This window comes from Python bivittatus, unplaced genomic scaffold, assembly GCF_059951505.1.
Source record: "Python bivittatus isolate LINGU-HERP-01145 unplaced genomic scaffold, Pbiv_v1 ctg000350_np1212, whole genome shotgun sequence".
Taxonomy (NCBI): domain Eukaryota; kingdom Metazoa; phylum Chordata; class Lepidosauria; order Squamata; family Pythonidae; genus Python; species Python bivittatus.
The window spans coordinates 39,469,238-39,485,284 of NW_028277074.1; the positions used below are offsets into that span (position 1 = coordinate 39,469,238).

Sequence of the window (16,047 nt, forward strand, 5' to 3'; positions counted from 1 at the left end):
AAAGTATGAACGCTGCTGAGCACTTAGGTAGCATCATTCATTCAGTCATCTCTATCATTCTCCCTCCCCCCCCACACACTGCTGCACATCCAGGTTTAGGGCTCTTGACTGCACACTATTGCTTGTTCTTCTCAGTGTGCCCCTGCTGACTTACTAAAGGTACTTTCCTAATGCACACAATCCAACCCCCTCCCCCAAAAGATGGTTACTTGCACAAATTATTATGTTTTTGATAAAACTTGGGAAGGGGGACTTTTTAATCAAGTACAGCAATTTTTAAAAAAGAATTTAAAAACCCAACTGTCACATACTATACAGTTAAGAATCTGACAAAACTCATTGGTTACATACATGTAGAAAATATAGCATTCTTGTTCATTTAAGTTCAGGATTTTCATGTTTCAGGGAAGGTTTGATAGGTGGTTTTTGATTAATAGGAATGCACAGGTTTATCATATGTTCAACTGTTGACTAGGAGTTGTCCTAAAATGCTTAACACAATTTATTTTCTGTAGGATGCAAAAAGCCAAAAGGGCATTTTATGCCTTTTCTGCTGGTGAGACTTGAGCTTCGATTTCCTGCTTCTCAGGGTTATTCCCTATGCAGTAAGTTAATGGATGTTTCATATCAATGTGTGTCTGCAGTGTGTGTCCACCCGCTTGCTTCTTTAAGAAAAAAGAAAGAAAAAACTTCCATTCTGTGGGCAAATCTTTCCCCAAACTGGACTAAGTGTACATTCTGCAAGCCCAGGGAGGTATGTAAATGCTATGTAGATTCTTTCCCAGCCCCTTTTAAAGCATGGCTTTTCAAACTTTGCAATACTATAACCCCTGAAAATGAAAAATAAATAAGTGGGGATCACTCAAGTTCATTTATTTATTGAATTTACAGAGGCCAAAAGGAAACAATGTAATACAAAGTGAAAAATTAATACATTAGGGAGACACTGCTGGTGGCAAACATTAAAAGTTATTGGCCTTCTAGGCCCAACATAGGTAACCTACACTCTCTAAACATAAGTATAATTCAAACCCAGTGCATTCTGGCAGCAATCACAGCTGAGCAGAAACCATGTAGGCCAAACCACTAGCAGTTCTCCTCCATTTAGGAAGGATGAGGAACATTAATTCAGAACACCAAAAGATATTCCAGGAGGTGTGCAAAAAACAAATATTGATAGCTTTCTCTGAGCATGAGCAGAAGTGCTTCAAACATAGGTGTTAGTGAAGCTCTTTTCTACTTTTGAGAATAAGCTGTTAAGCCTGAATTGTGTAAATGCGCTTCTGTGTTAAATGAGTAATAAGGAATGGTGCAAAATCTAACACAGAGGGACCCCCATAACGATAGTTAGAAACTTGGGACCTGTTGTTCCACAAGGTCCATGTCAAGAACTCTATGTTCAACTTCTGACTGTTTCTCTGTGTTACGTACCCTGTTGTGGATGGCCTTCCTTTTTATCTTTTGTTCCTCAGAATTAAAGTACAACTTGAGGGAGATCTTTAAGGTCTCTGGAACAGTAGATAGCAGGTAACATGACTTGCCAGTGTGTCAGGAAAGTGCAGAACAACGCCCCACATTTGAACAAAACTCAAATTAGCATACATTATTTTAAAATATATCATTAAAAGGTAATGAGAAAGTTCTTTTAAGGTTACAGTTTAAGTTAACTTCTTTAGAGTATTCTCTTAGCTGTCACAGCAAGATAACTTTTTGCTATGTACATAGCACAAAGTGTCTGCAGACTGCTAATCTTTGCCTTCCCTGGAAATAAATATAGATTTCTAACCCTTTTAATCTGACAGCTGGGAAAATTTCTTTGAACTAGGATTCCAAGCTTTTCTCAGACCAATCCCTCCCTCTCTTACATCTTCCCTTCCTCTGGAATTTAAACTGTCCTATGTTACCATTCTTTGAGCAATACTCAGTTGTCACACACTCTGATCAAACATTGACAGGAATTGGGCTCAGAGGCCACAACAGGTCAAATCAAAGGATGCACATTTTTCCAACAGGAAATAAACTTATGACAGAGACTAAGTCTATAACATTTGTTTCAGGCAGTATTTCAAATGACAAATACTGTGGAAGTAAAACCCAATTCTGGCCAAATTAGTGTGTTTGGTACAGGTTGAAAAATGCAAAACATAGTTCCTATACATGTGATTGGACTGCTTCTGTTACATCTTTGACTGTGTGTGTGCCTTCAAATTAGTATCGACTCCTGGTGACTGCCTGGACAAGTCCTTGCAGTTTACTTGGCAAGATTTTTTCAGAAGTAGCTTGCCATTGCCTTCTTTCTAGGGCTGAGAGAGAGTGACTGGCCCAATGTCACCCAGCTGGCTTTGTGCCTAAGGCAGGACTGGAACCCACAGTCTCCCAGCTTCTAACCTGATGCCTTAACCACTACACTAGACTGGCTCTCTTACATATTTATTGGCATAAAATATATACCAGATAGCAGAAGGCCTAGCTCTTTGGCTATAAATAATTTAACTGCTGCAGGGACATTATAACAAGGAAATCTATAGTTCTGGAAGCCTTTCGGGTATGTGTTACAATTTCTTGCGTTTCTTGTTTCCAAGCAGTGAAAGTGCTTGGGCTGAAAGATTCAAAGTAGATTTATGGCCCCCTGTGAATAAAACTAATGATTTTATTGGGGGCTGAGCTGGGCAAGAAATAAATATGCCATTTATTTTTAATAATTTAAATTTAATTTATATCCAATAAAACAATTATAGAACTCTAGAGCTTTATAAATATAAAATGATTTCATTGGAATAAGAAAAAATAACATTTTTAATGGGAAGGACAAACCTGCTCACTTTCACATAATTCCTGAAATCTGGCTGCCATTTTGAAGACAGCCATTCTCATTTGCTAAAGTCAGGAGGGAAAAAAGAAAACAGCATTGACTTGCCTTAAACTGATTTCTCCAAAACTGCTCTTAAAATGCTGCTCTTTGCAAAACACTAGCAGACTGTAAGTTGCTCTTGGCATTCTCCTAGGAAAGCTGCGCTGAGATAAAGTTACAGCCCACCTTTTCTTTTCCTTCCAGTCACTTGCTTGGTGCTTGTAAATCTTCCCCCTTTCATTTTTGCAATTCTCTTTTTGCATTCTCCCACTTTTGCCCCTCCATCATAGTTCCTTTTGCAAAGTAAGTGTCAGGTCAGACAGTCAAAGCTTTGTTTAGAAGCCTTTTGGCCTTTGAAAGGCAAATACAGTGTATTAAACAAAAAGAGCATTCAGATTTCATTCAGGGTTCTAAAAACATTGTGTTGCTTTGCATTCAGCATACTTTTGCATCAGGCTAGTTAGCCTGCTTGGAAAAGACTTGCAAGGAAGGCATTCTCTGGGAACCCTCTTTCATGGACTTGCAAAATCCCTGAGGTTCACAACCCACACCCTGAGAGATACTGCCTTAATATTCAGTAAACAATTGCTTTGAAGGTGAAGGCTATATATGGCCTTTGAGTGATATCCTGGGGGTGTGCTCCAAAATGTCAGTAGGATCAAGATAAAACTAAATTTTATTTTGTTGTATTTACATTCAAGGAAGTTGTAACTATCAGCATGATGTTGGTCTAGGAATGAGGACATCTTGGTTCATTTAGGCATAGAAGTTCACTGGATTACTTTTGGCCTATCATTCTTTCTCTCAGCTCAGTCTACCCCATGTTGTTGTTGTAGGGGAAAAAATGATGGAGAAAAACTGCTACTTTTAGTTCCTGAAGGATAGATTACATTGAAATCTAAGAAATAATAATGCATAAATATTGAAGTATAAAATTGCAAAAAATATAGCACCCTGAGATAAATAGGCTCCATCTGTCATTAAGGAGTGTATATAAAAAATTAAAGAGGATGTCTTCACTCTATGGCCTTCCTAAAACAACAGGAAAAATAAAAAATGGCTTTCTCCCTGCCACGTCATAAACAGATAAAATGTTCTGCTAATATGACAGTAATGTGCCACTTCCAATTTTGTGAGTGGAATCTTCAGTAAACAACTTATAACAAAGATACAGCAGACTTCAAAGGTTGGAAAAACAACAACATTATTTTGATTCTTTTGTTCTGATCCGCCCCCCCCTCCCCGCAGACCATGAATGTAACAAAACATGAAAGGACTGCTGAATATAAATTGTCAAGTTGTTTGGCTTGAAGGAGAAAATCAGCACAAAGCCTGATGACCTTTTCCATCCACATTATAGCAGGCAGTAATGAAAAGCAGGAAAGATGATTATTATTAAAACAACCCTGAGGCTTTCCTTTCTTTTGCATATAATTGTTATGCAATAGCAGATAAAAGTTTATTAAAAAATAGATTATATATACATTCTTGAATCAACAAGTCACTATTAAGGCTGAATAGCAAGCTTAGTCACATTTGTACAAAATCCTGAACTGATCTATGATATTTTTAATCCATTTACTTGAATGAAGAAACTACCCTCCATGATTATGAAAGTCACATTAATCTTACCTCATGACTCATATGTAAAGCTGCCTCAAGTACTTATATAAATAGAAAGGTGGAGATTATTGCTATTACTATTGTTATCAATATTATAATTATCTGTAACTTTGGAAAATTATACTGGTAAAACATTCAATGTTTTTAACATAGAAATGATTTTGCATTAAAAATGGAAATTTGCTGTCCTCCAAATGACATCATGTCACTGAATAAAAAGATATACAATCCAACTACTCATCCCATTCCCATTTCAGTGTATTAAAAGCACTTAGCAAAGCATGCTCAGTGAATATAGACTAATTTCAAAATGAGTTATTCATTTAATCCATCAATGACTGCAAACTTCATACCATGTAGGCATTATGTTTTAAAATAGGCAGCATATGCCAAAAAAAAAAAAAGAAAAAAAGGAAGCCCATCTATTCTAAGAACAGATAGAATCAGGTACATAGGTAGGCATTACACATCCCCTAAAGGGACCTTATAAATGGAAGCCAAGCTTCCTAATATATAGGGGCACTGCAGAGTGGCATGTCAAAAAAATCAGAATGGCAGCTGTGACCGTGGAATCAAAGTCCTGTGTAAAAAGTAAATGTCCCTGCAAAAATTAAGGCATGGAGGCCAAATTTTAATAGCTGTGGTGTTTCTAAATGTACTGTACTATTTTGTTTCCATAGAAATAATTGAAACATATAGTTGTTGTTGTTGTTGTTTAGTCGTTAAGTCGTGTCCGACTCTTCGTGACCCCATGAACCATATTGCGCCAGGCCTTCCTGTCCTTCACTGCCTCCCTGAGTTTGCTCAGTTTCATGCTCATTGCTTCAGTGATGCTGTCTAACCATCTCATCCTCTGCCGTCCTCTTCTCCTTTTGCCTTCAATCTTTCCCAGCATCAGGGTCTTCTCCAAAGAGATCTCTCTTCGCATTAGGTGGCCAAAATATCTGAGCTTGAGCTTCATTATCGATCCTTCCAATGAGCAATCAGGGTTGATTTCCTTTAAGATTGACTGGTTTGACCTCCTAGCAGTCCAGGGAACTCTTAAGAGTCTTCTCCAGCACCACAGTTCAAAGGCATCAATTCTTCGGCGCTCGGCCTTTTTTATGGTCCAGCTCTCACAGCCATACATTACTACTGGAAAAACCATAGCTTTGACTATGCGGATCTTTGTCGGCAAGGTGACGTCTCTGCTTTTTAATATGCTATCTAGGCTTGCCATAGCTTTCCTCCCAAGGAGCAAGCGTCTTTTAATTTCATGGCTGCAGTCTCCGTCTGCGGTGATCTTGGAGCCCAAATAAATGAAGTCTGTTACTGCTTCCATTTCTACCCCTTCTATTTGCCAGGAATTGATGGGTCCAGATGCCATGATCTTAGTTTTTTTAATGTTGAGTTTCAAGCCAGCTTTTGCACTCTCCTCTTTCACCCTCATCAAGAGGCTCTTTAGTTCTTCTTCACTTTCTGCCATTAGGGTGGTATCGTCTGCATATCTGAGGTTGTTGATGATTCTCCCTGCAATCTTAATTCCGGCTTGTGATTCTTCCAGCCTGGCATTTCTCATGATGTACTCTGCATATAGGTTAAATAAGCAGGGTGACAGTATACAGCCTTGTCGTACACCTTTCCCTATTTTGAACCAATCGGTTGTTCCATGACCGGTTCTAACTGTTGCTTCTTGGCCCGCATACAGATTTCTCAGGAGACAGGTAAGGTGGTCTGGTATTCCCATCTCTTTAAGAATTTGCCACAGTTTGTTGTGATCCACACAATCAAAGGCTTTTGCATAGTCAATGAAGCAGAAGTAGATATTTTTCTGGAACTCTCGTGCTTTCTCCATGATCCAGCGTGTATAGTAACAATCTATATAAAAATGTCCCTTGCCCCCAGGGTCCCAGTTTTTGAGAGAGATGCAGGTTTTTGCCTTCCTATATAGTCCGAAGCAATTAGCCATACATAGTTCAACCTGTTCTCTTTTTTTTAAATCACAGTAAAACATGACAAAATGTTAAAAGACAATCACAAATACTGGAATTGGCTTTTATATGTATTGTTACATTCTTCTCATTTCTATAAGTTCTGAAAAGTTCCAGAGGTAGCATTATCAAGTTTTAGTGTCTTTTGCATGAAAGAGCATTACATACCTATAGGTCCCTTGTAATATGTCTATTTTCAGATGTGCAACTATAATCCATAAAAACAGGCACTCTTCCTGTGACTTGCATTGCCATTCTTCCTGAAGACTTCATACCAGTTTTCCATTTATTCTTTACTATCACCTTCTGTCTCTCTTTTCTTTTTCTCTACCCTCCTATTTCCTCAGCATTACCAGTATGAAGCATTTTTCTATTTTCCTGCTCATTCCATCATCTGAACAGGTATTACTTTCTTTAAGTTCCAATAGGTATCTCATTCAAGAAATTTAAAAGTGATTCACAGCTATGAATAGCTATTTCCTGCCATTACTTCCCACCACTGATGAAACATCTGTTGATTATCCCAGCCTAACCTAGTAGGTAATTATAACCCCACTCAAAGTTATCACTAATCAGCTACTTATCTGCCTTACAAAAGCTTGGGAAGCCATTAGCCATAAAATATAGATTCATAAACCTCTCTACTCAGAAATAAGACACACTGATTTCAAAGGGAATTAATTACTCATGGGTATGAACAGAGCTGAGGAACTGGTATTTTAACCCATATGTTGCTCAATTTTGCTGCTAGAACCCCAGTGGCCAGTCTGGGAGCTGTTGTTTAGCAATTGCAAGAAAGGGCAGTGTTTTTCTTCGTTAGATAGAATAGATAGATTAGAGCCTCACTAATAGTAGCCTCACGAATGCAGAACAACTTGTGCAATTCAGGGAAGTTTTTACTAATTTGGCTGCTCTAGTTCAACCTCTTCCCAGCTCAAATGAAGCTCTGCCCCGTGACAGCCCTGCTGTGTGAAAAAAAGCATCTTTAAAAACTAGTACCATGTCTTAGAAAAGACCTTGATGGGAAAGCAAGGGAACTGAATATTGCATTCAGTACAGGGGCTATCCCTGAGACCGATACAAAATAAGTTGGGTACCTTCCACAACCAAGAATTGAGCCACAAAGATGTTCCTTCCATCTTTAATGATGATATTTTAGTAAATAATAATAATAATAATAATAATAATAATAATAATAATAATTAGGAAGACCAGAGAAACAATGACAATGAGTCATGCCCTTCATCCACCCAACGTTGACAAACTCTACTTACCAAGGGGCATAGGTGGGTGTGGAATGTTGCAAGTATAGCAGAAGGTTGAAGAAGAAAAAAGGGCATTGGAAGAATATCTGAAGGACAGTGAAGAAGATGCACTGAAGCTAGTACACCATGAAGGCTTACTGAATAGCAAAGAAACCAGACTAGCCTACAAGAAAGACCAAATGAAGAATAGAGACATGGCAAGGCAAAGCATTACATGGCCAGTACACCAAAAAAAAAACCAAACAAACTAGCAAGCAAAGCAGATAATAACAAGATAATCTGGCAATGGCTAAGAGCAGGAAAGTTGAAGAAAGAGACAAAGGGGCTGATTCTGGCTGCCCAAGACCAAGCCTGAAGAACAAATGCACACAAAGCCAGAATTGAGAAGACAGCAACAGACAGCAAATACCGCCTCTGCAAGGAAGCTGAAGAAACAGAGGATCACCTAGTTAGCTGCTGCAAGAAGATTGCACAGACTGACTACAAACAGCATGACAAGTAGCAATGATAGTACATTGGAATATCTGCAAGAAATACTATTTGCCTGCAAGCAGGAACTGGTGGGACCACAAAACAGACAAAGTAATAGAAAAGGAAGAAGCTAAAGTGCTCTGGGACTTTAGAATTCAAACAGACAAGCACCTGCCACACAACACCCCAGACTTAACAACTGTTGATAAGAAAGACAAAAAAGTCTGGATACTGAACATTGCAATATCTGGAGGCAGCAGAATAGAAGATAAAGAACTGGAGAAAATCACAAGATAACAAAGACCTGCAAATAGAAGTAGAATGACTATGGCAAAAGAAAGCAAAGATAGTACCAATAGTTATAGGCACCTTTGGTGCAATCCCAAAACATCTGGAGCACCACTTGAAGATCGTCGGCATTGACAAAATCACCATCAGCCAATTGCAAAAGCCAGTTTTACTTGAAACAGCTTATATCCTGCAACGATACCTTTAACACCATCAAACAACAATATCTGCCTATTCCCAGGTTCTTGGGAAGGACTCGATAGGTGGATAAAAATGCCAGTCTAAACATCTGGCTGACTGCAGATGTGCAGTCCAACCATATGGTGCAACCAACCATAATAATTTAATGATAATGATGGTTATTACAGCGATAGTCCCAGAGTTAACTTTGCTATTAAGTATCCCTGTCCTCATTTTGGATTAAGATAATACTTCTTAGAAAACCAATACCTGCAGACCTATGGAAGGAACATCACTTCTTAGCACCCCTTCAGGCCACTCAGTTTGATTTATTAAATGCATGTAAGGCAAGGCTAAACTACCCTGGTTTGGATTACAAATCCTATAGTTCCTTGCCAATTGTTACGTTGGGTGGGTAAAAAGTTCAGTCCAAAACTTGGAGTGTACCAAATAGCCACTTCACCATTAAAATGGAAAAGAGACTAATGCTATGGGACAGAAAGAAAGATTAGGTATTGGCAGATTGAGATAAAAGACATATGAGAATCTATTTCCCAAAGAATCCTATGTTAATCTATTGTACTAAAATCCTTGCCCACGTGGCACCAGTTCTATTCCTCAATTCTTCCGAAGCAATTTAAAATGTGCTGTGATATTGCCTTGACTCCTGCTGGCCTCAGAACTCCTTTTCTTTCTTGTTTCCTTTTCTCCATTATGGGAAAGTTACAGTAGAGGCTGACTAATGATGGCTTAGTTGCTGTTTGTAGCTGGAAGGCATGATGAGGCAAGAGGTGTGCCAATAGAAAACTAGACTTAGTTAGCTCAGGAGAGAGAAAGCTGGAGAGGAAGGGAGGAAGGAAGGAAGGAAGGAAGGAAGGAAGGAAGGAAGGAAGGAAGGAAGGAAGGAAGGAAGGAAGGAAGGAAGGAAGGAAGGAAAAGCTCAAAACTTATTAGTGTCATTTGAATGTGGTTCTGGGAACTGTGCATAGATGCTGCAAGAAGGAACCTGTTGGCATTTGGTATATTAATATTTATAGCATAGGCTTTCTGTGGACTACAGAATAATAGGAAAGGCTTCATTAAAGAACCTAGAAGAAAAGTTCATTCAGAAAAAGGGCATTAACAAGAGTATATAATTCCATATTATCAGGTATGTATAAATAAAGGCCCATTAGGATGTGGCAAGTTATATAACAATAGTACAGTAACAGTGGACTTCTTGATAAAAGCAGAGTATATGTACAGAGTACATATTTCATGATATTATAAAATCAAGAACAATCATCATGCATGTTTGCTTTTTAGGATATATTCCAATCACTGACATTTTCACGTGTAGACTTTGAAAAATGTAATACTGTGTGTCAGAAGTATAGGAGTCACATACATTTTTGCAAAATTTGGCCAAACTTCTTGTTCTAACTATAGATTCTAATAATATAACTTGGAAATAAATGTTATTCATATCATGTTCATATTGGTTTGTAATGAAGTGTTTGTAGAGTATGCTGACCATAAAATTAAAATGAGACAGTGAGAACGAGAGAGAGAGAGAGAGAGAGAGAGAGAGAGATTGATTTCTAGCAGAAATAGTTGATTTCTGCTTGCATAAAAGAGAAAAAGTATTCTAAAAGTAGTACATCCATTTGGCTTTAATTTGTTTGACTGATGTGGGCTGTTAGAAACTAATATTCTTGTTCCCTTTCTTCATTTCATTTCAACTGTAATAAAGCCACTGTACTGGTCTGGAGTTTACTAGAATACAGAATAGGAGAAATTTTAAAGCAACAAGCAAAGGGGCTTTGTACATATTCATACTATTCAAGAGTTCTACTTCATCAGGTGGCAGCATTGGGCACAGCTTGTCCAAGCTTGGAAGGTAAGTATCTACAGTTAGAACTAATAATTGGTGGGAACCAACCAGAGAATCTCATTGCTGTAGGCTGGACTGGGAAGTTAAAAAAACAACAACAAAACTTTGCCATGAAAACTGCATGGATATTTCTATGAAATACTTTCTGCCATGAAGAGTCATGAAGTGGAGCTGAGAAGTATTAAATAGGAAGAGTTGAGAGCTAGCTGGAAGAAAATGGTTATTTAAAGAAGGGGCTGCTGGTTGTGAAAGATCAAAATGGTGAGATGGAGATGGCTGAGAAAACAGGAGGAGGAGGAGGAGGAGGAGGAGGAGGAGGAGGAGGAGGAAAACAGTTACAAAGCCAATATAAATTAAGTGCCTCAAGGCTCAGAAGACATCCCAAGGAGGAAGAGCATAAAGTGGCGAGCCAAGAAAGGGTGATTATGGCTGGAGGTTTGAGTGCATGAATAGGCAAGACAAGAATGGAGAAGCTGCAATCAGCAATTCCACAGACCCAAAGCCTCAGAAGTTCTGGTCAAAGCTGATCTGGGAGAGAACATTGAAGTGGGGGCAGTCTTGTCATTTATCTATTTATTATGCAGAACCTATTAAGAATGGTAACGGTTGGTGGGGCCAGAGAAAGGAGGATATGGAAATCTGTGATTGGAAGAAAAGCCAGGACAAGAAGAAGGATGAAAAGAGAGATCCCTGTATTCACTCCAAGGGCAATGGTGTTAGTTATGGTGTTATGTCAACCAAAAAAAAGAGCAACTGCTATCCTGCTGTGAACAACCAACCTTGGACAAGACGCTGGAAGGAAGAAGCTGGAAGAAGCAAAACAAGTAGGAAGGGGGGCAGAAAAAAATATGAGAAAGGAAAATACTAAAAGTCTAATAGTTGAACTGCAAGCAATAAAAGGGTGAAGAAAGTGTATTGTCGAAGGCTTTCACGGCCAGAATACGATGGCTGGTGTGGGTCTTCCAGGCTGTGTGGCCGTGTTCTGGAAGTTTTGTTTCCTAACGTTTCACCAGCATCTGTGACCAGCATCTTCAGAGAGCAGGAGCACAGACAGGAGCAGTTCTCTCTGTGCCCAGGATGATGTGACCCTTTTGTGGGTATTTATAGAGATCTGGGGGGGGGGATTGGGGGTGTGTGGTGGGGGGGTGGGGGGATAGGGTGTGTGTGTGGGAGTGTTGGGTTAACGAGTGGCTGCTTGTTTTGGTGTTAGAATATGTGTGTATCTTTCTGGGGATTAGGCAGGATTTTTTCTTCTATTGAGTTGTTAACGAGTGGCTGCTGAGGGTGATTAGTATGTTCATTGTGTGAACTGCTCACATGTCCTGGTGGTTGAGCTGAGTTCTTGACCTTTTGCAGGCTGTATTTTTCAGGATTGGTAGCCAGGTTTTGTTGATTTTTAGACTCTCCTCTTTTTTATTGAAGCTGTGCTGGTGTTTGTGAATCTCAATGGCTTCCTGGTATAGCCTGGTATAGTGGCTGTTGGTGTTGTCCAGTATCTCTATGTTTTCAAATAGGATTTTGTGTCCTGTGTGCTTGAGAACATGTTCAGCTACTGCAGATTTTTCTGGTTGCTGTATTCTGCAGTGTCTTTCATGTTCTTTTATCCTGGTCTGGATGCTGCGTTTTGTGGTCCCGATGTATACTTGCCCGCAGCTGCATGGTATGCGGTATACTCCTGCGGCGGTGAGGGGATCCCTTTTGTCTTTTGCTGATTTTAGCACTTGTTGTATTTTTCTGGTTAGTCTGAAGATTGTTTGGAAATTGTGTTTTTCCATCAGATTTCCCATGCGGTCTGTGACCCCTTTGATGTAGGGCAGAAATACTTTGTTGGTGGGTGGCTGTTTTTCTTCTTCAGTCGCATGTTGTTTTCTTGGTTTGATGGCTCTTTTTATTTCATTCTTGGAGTAGCCATTCGCTTGTAGGACCCAATTAAGGTGGTTAAGTTCAGAGTTTAGGAATTGGTTCTGACCCACATCAGAAAAGAGGCATTATCAAAACCCTGATGGATCGGGCCAATCAGATCTGCGAAACCACTGTACCAGGCTATACCGGGAAGCCATTGAGATTCACAAACACCAGCACAGCTTCAATAAAAAAGAGGAGAGTCTAAAAATCAACAAAACCTGGCTACCAATCCTAAAAAATACAGCCTGCAAAAGGTCAACGAACTCAGCTCAACCACCAGGATGCGTGAACAATTCACACAATGAACATACTAATCACCCTCAGCAGCCACTCGTTAACAACTCAATAGAAGAAAAAATCCTGCCTAATCCCCAGGAAGATACACACCTATTCTAACACCAAAACAAGGAGCCACTCGTTAACTCAACCCCCCCCCCACACACACCCTACCCCCTAACCCTCCCACCACACACTCCGAATCCCCCCTCAGATCTCTATAAATACCCACAAAAGGGTCACATCACCCTGGGCACAGAGAGAACTGCTCTTGTCTGTGCTCCTGCTCTCTGAAGATGCCGGTCACAGATGCTGGCGAAACGTTAGGAAACAAAACTTCCAGAACACGGCCACACAGCCCGGAAGACCCACACCAGCAACGGTCAAGAAAGTGTTAACAGAGATAATCAAGGAGGAGTGAGGAATTTAGTGTTTGGTGGAGAAAGTACAAAGAAAGTTGTAAGATTAAAAACTGAAAACCAACTGAAAGGAATTAAGATAGAAATGTAAAAAGATAGTCTTAAAAGTGACCCAAATAGGAAACCATTGTATTTAGAATGTAAACATTTATTATACATAGTATACATGTATAATGTATGTATGTATACATAGTATACATAGTATAATAAAGCACTTTTAGTAATAAAAGCCTCATCTCTTGCCTGTTTGCCATCATCCCTTATAAAAGAACCTGTAACAAATCCTATCAACTCTTACTAAGTTTCTAATCTGTCCAATAATTAGATTATTTCTGACCAACATAATTTTAAATGTTAAAAATAATATGAGCACATGAATGGCACTGAAGATATATAAAATTCTAGCGTATTATAGGCACTTACATTTTTTTTTTCTAAAGAGATGTTGAGAAAAACATTAAAATGTCATCAGTCTGGGCAGCAGATGTGCCTTCCTGTGATGCACATCCTGAAGAGCCCCACAACTGAGATTCTTTTCTAGCCAACTTGTGACTGTAAAACTCTTGCCATGAAGAGTCATGAGATCTGTTATTTACTCCAACTCCTGGTGGGGGGTGGGAGGGGCTGACTGAGATATTCCAGTCGCAAATTCTCTAAAAATCAGCACCAGGATCTTTGGCATAATACACCAAAGCAGCATTTTTTGTTGCAGATAATTCATGAAGTCCACTACTGTTCCTTATCATGCAATAAAATTATATTTGAGAAATTTATGGAGTATACACACACACACACACACACACACATATACATACACACCTTTATAAAAGGCATTTTATGTTTGGAATGTTTTAGATTAAGTAAATTTAGAATTATTATGTATGAAAAAATATTTTTTGAAAAGCTGCATATAAAAATCATACATTAGCAATATATCTATACAAGAATGAATACCTTAGCTTAGCCTTCTTCAGTTGTGGTACCCTTTCTGTGGTGGGGGGAGTCAAACTCCTGTAATTTTCAGTAATGACCCTATTGGGAAATTCTGAGAGTTGAAGTCTATACATTTGGAGCGCGTCCAAATTAGGGAAAACTATACTGGGGAGACTGTGTGTGCGTGTGTGTGTGTGTATGTGTGTATGAGAATGAATGAGTCAGGGATAGGCTTTCCTGCTTCTTGCTTTGTGAAACCTATAGAAGAACTAGCTTCAGTGAATCTGCAACAATTATAATATATGGCAGGCAGTCCAAGGTAATTGAGTAACAATGCTAGATCTCAGACATGGTTAATCAATCAGATAACACTAACCCAATATACTACAAGATTGCCTGAATCTATAAGGATAAATGTCCCTACTGAAGAATAGTATTTTGGAAAGCTTTCAGTATCAGTCACTGCCTGTTGACTTTTAATAAATATTAATAATATGTGAAGGACTCAAGCTCCATCAAAGAGCAAACAAGGGATAATTACTATAGCTATTCAAGTTGTCAAACTCCTGAAATCTGTTTACATAACAAGAACAAGCTTGTCAGCTACTCTCTCTCTCTCTCTCACTCTCTTTTTTTTTTTCTTGACAGATGTGCAAAGATCTCTAATTTTACATGGGTAGAATATGATGCTGAATTTTTCATAGATTACATTCCCCTGATTAAAGGACTGGACTAAATCAATGCCAAAACAGACAACTAAGACACGTAAGCCACTAAAAGGAAGAGCTGAAGTTAGGTGGATCACATAGTTGTTTAATACCATTCATACTGATGCAAATAATAAAAATAATGTTTTCTGAAAAAATCATGGATGACACAGCAATATGTTCCTATCATTCCTGTATGGAAGCCAAAGAAGGAAGATTCTGATTGCATAACTAGTAATATTCTATATCAGAGATGTAAGGCCTGGGGCTCCAGATCCCATGCAACTCCTGAAAAGTTTAAATGTACCTAGAGACAGCCAAAAGTTATCATCAGATTGTAATGCATGTGACAGAAGGGTGAAATGATTCTATTTTTTGACTGGAAAGTAGTAATGCTAACTGTATTTAATTTTAAGCGAAATAAAATGACATGTAATTTACCTTTTATCCCAACCTCAGCCATTACTTCGCTGTGTTGACATTTATTTATTTATTTATTTATTTATTTATTTATTTATTTAAAAGATTTGTATAGCCGCCCATCTTACAGCACAACTCTGGGTGGCTCACAACAACAATAAAACTACAAAAACTATAAACCATAAAGCATACACTAAAAACCTGCCACCTCAGTCATCCTTCCAGGATGCCTCGACAACCATCCATAGGCTCCCACCACTCTACCCCAGTACCTGGGTAAAGAATCAATATTCCATTTAAAAAACAAATATATATTTTTAAAAATTCATATTAGGCTCTTGACAGAAAAAGGATTGCATTGTTGTTTTATATGATGACTGAAGCATTTGCTTACCAAAGTACTTTTTGTGTGTGTGTTTGTTTTTTAAGAGGAAGATTGTATTTTTTAAATGATGTGGCTAATTCAATTAATGTCATGTGAGCAGAGGGAAAGTTTGGGAAAATATCTAACTAACTTTTTGGTAGTTGCATCAAAACCTACATATTTCTTCCAAACAAGATTCTTGCAGAGCCTTTTTTAACAAGATTTATTGAACTAAAAGAGATAGAGTTATAAGAATTTAAGTAAATGAGCTATTTCCATACTAGAATCCCCCATTAGAATCTCCCCACTTCTCTTTCTTCTTCTTTTACTTTTTATAATTTCCTTAGTTTGATTTAGTTTTTTATCTTTGTATTTGAAAACTCTAATAAAAATTATTATTAAAAAAGTCATGTTTGTTCATCATTAAAGTTCATTGAAATAGTAAAACATCCATACATAAGAATTCAATTTAAAAAGCAAGATGATATAACTACTTGATTCC

At 38.4% G+C, this 16,047-nt stretch overlaps 1 protein-coding gene across 3 annotated transcripts in view; it reads left to right on the forward strand.

Annotated features, from left to right (window-relative positions):
* The window catches only part of LOC148215163 (uncharacterized), a 45,946-nt gene that overhangs the window by 7,353 nt on the left and 22,546 nt on the right, over positions 1-16,047 (forward strand). For 2 of the 3 annotated variants that reach the window (XR_015796866.1, XR_015796865.1), the window contains 2 exons: positions 516-605; positions 14,703-15,843. Coding sequence is in view for 1 of the 3 variants with exons in the window: in XM_088144979.1 (XP_088001105.1) it covers positions 516-605 (90 nt within the window). In the remaining 2 variants the exon portion in view is untranslated. Of the gene's footprint in view, positions 1-515; positions 606-14,702; positions 15,844-16,047 lie in introns of those variants that run through there. The other variant, XM_088144979.1, reaches the window with a different exon arrangement.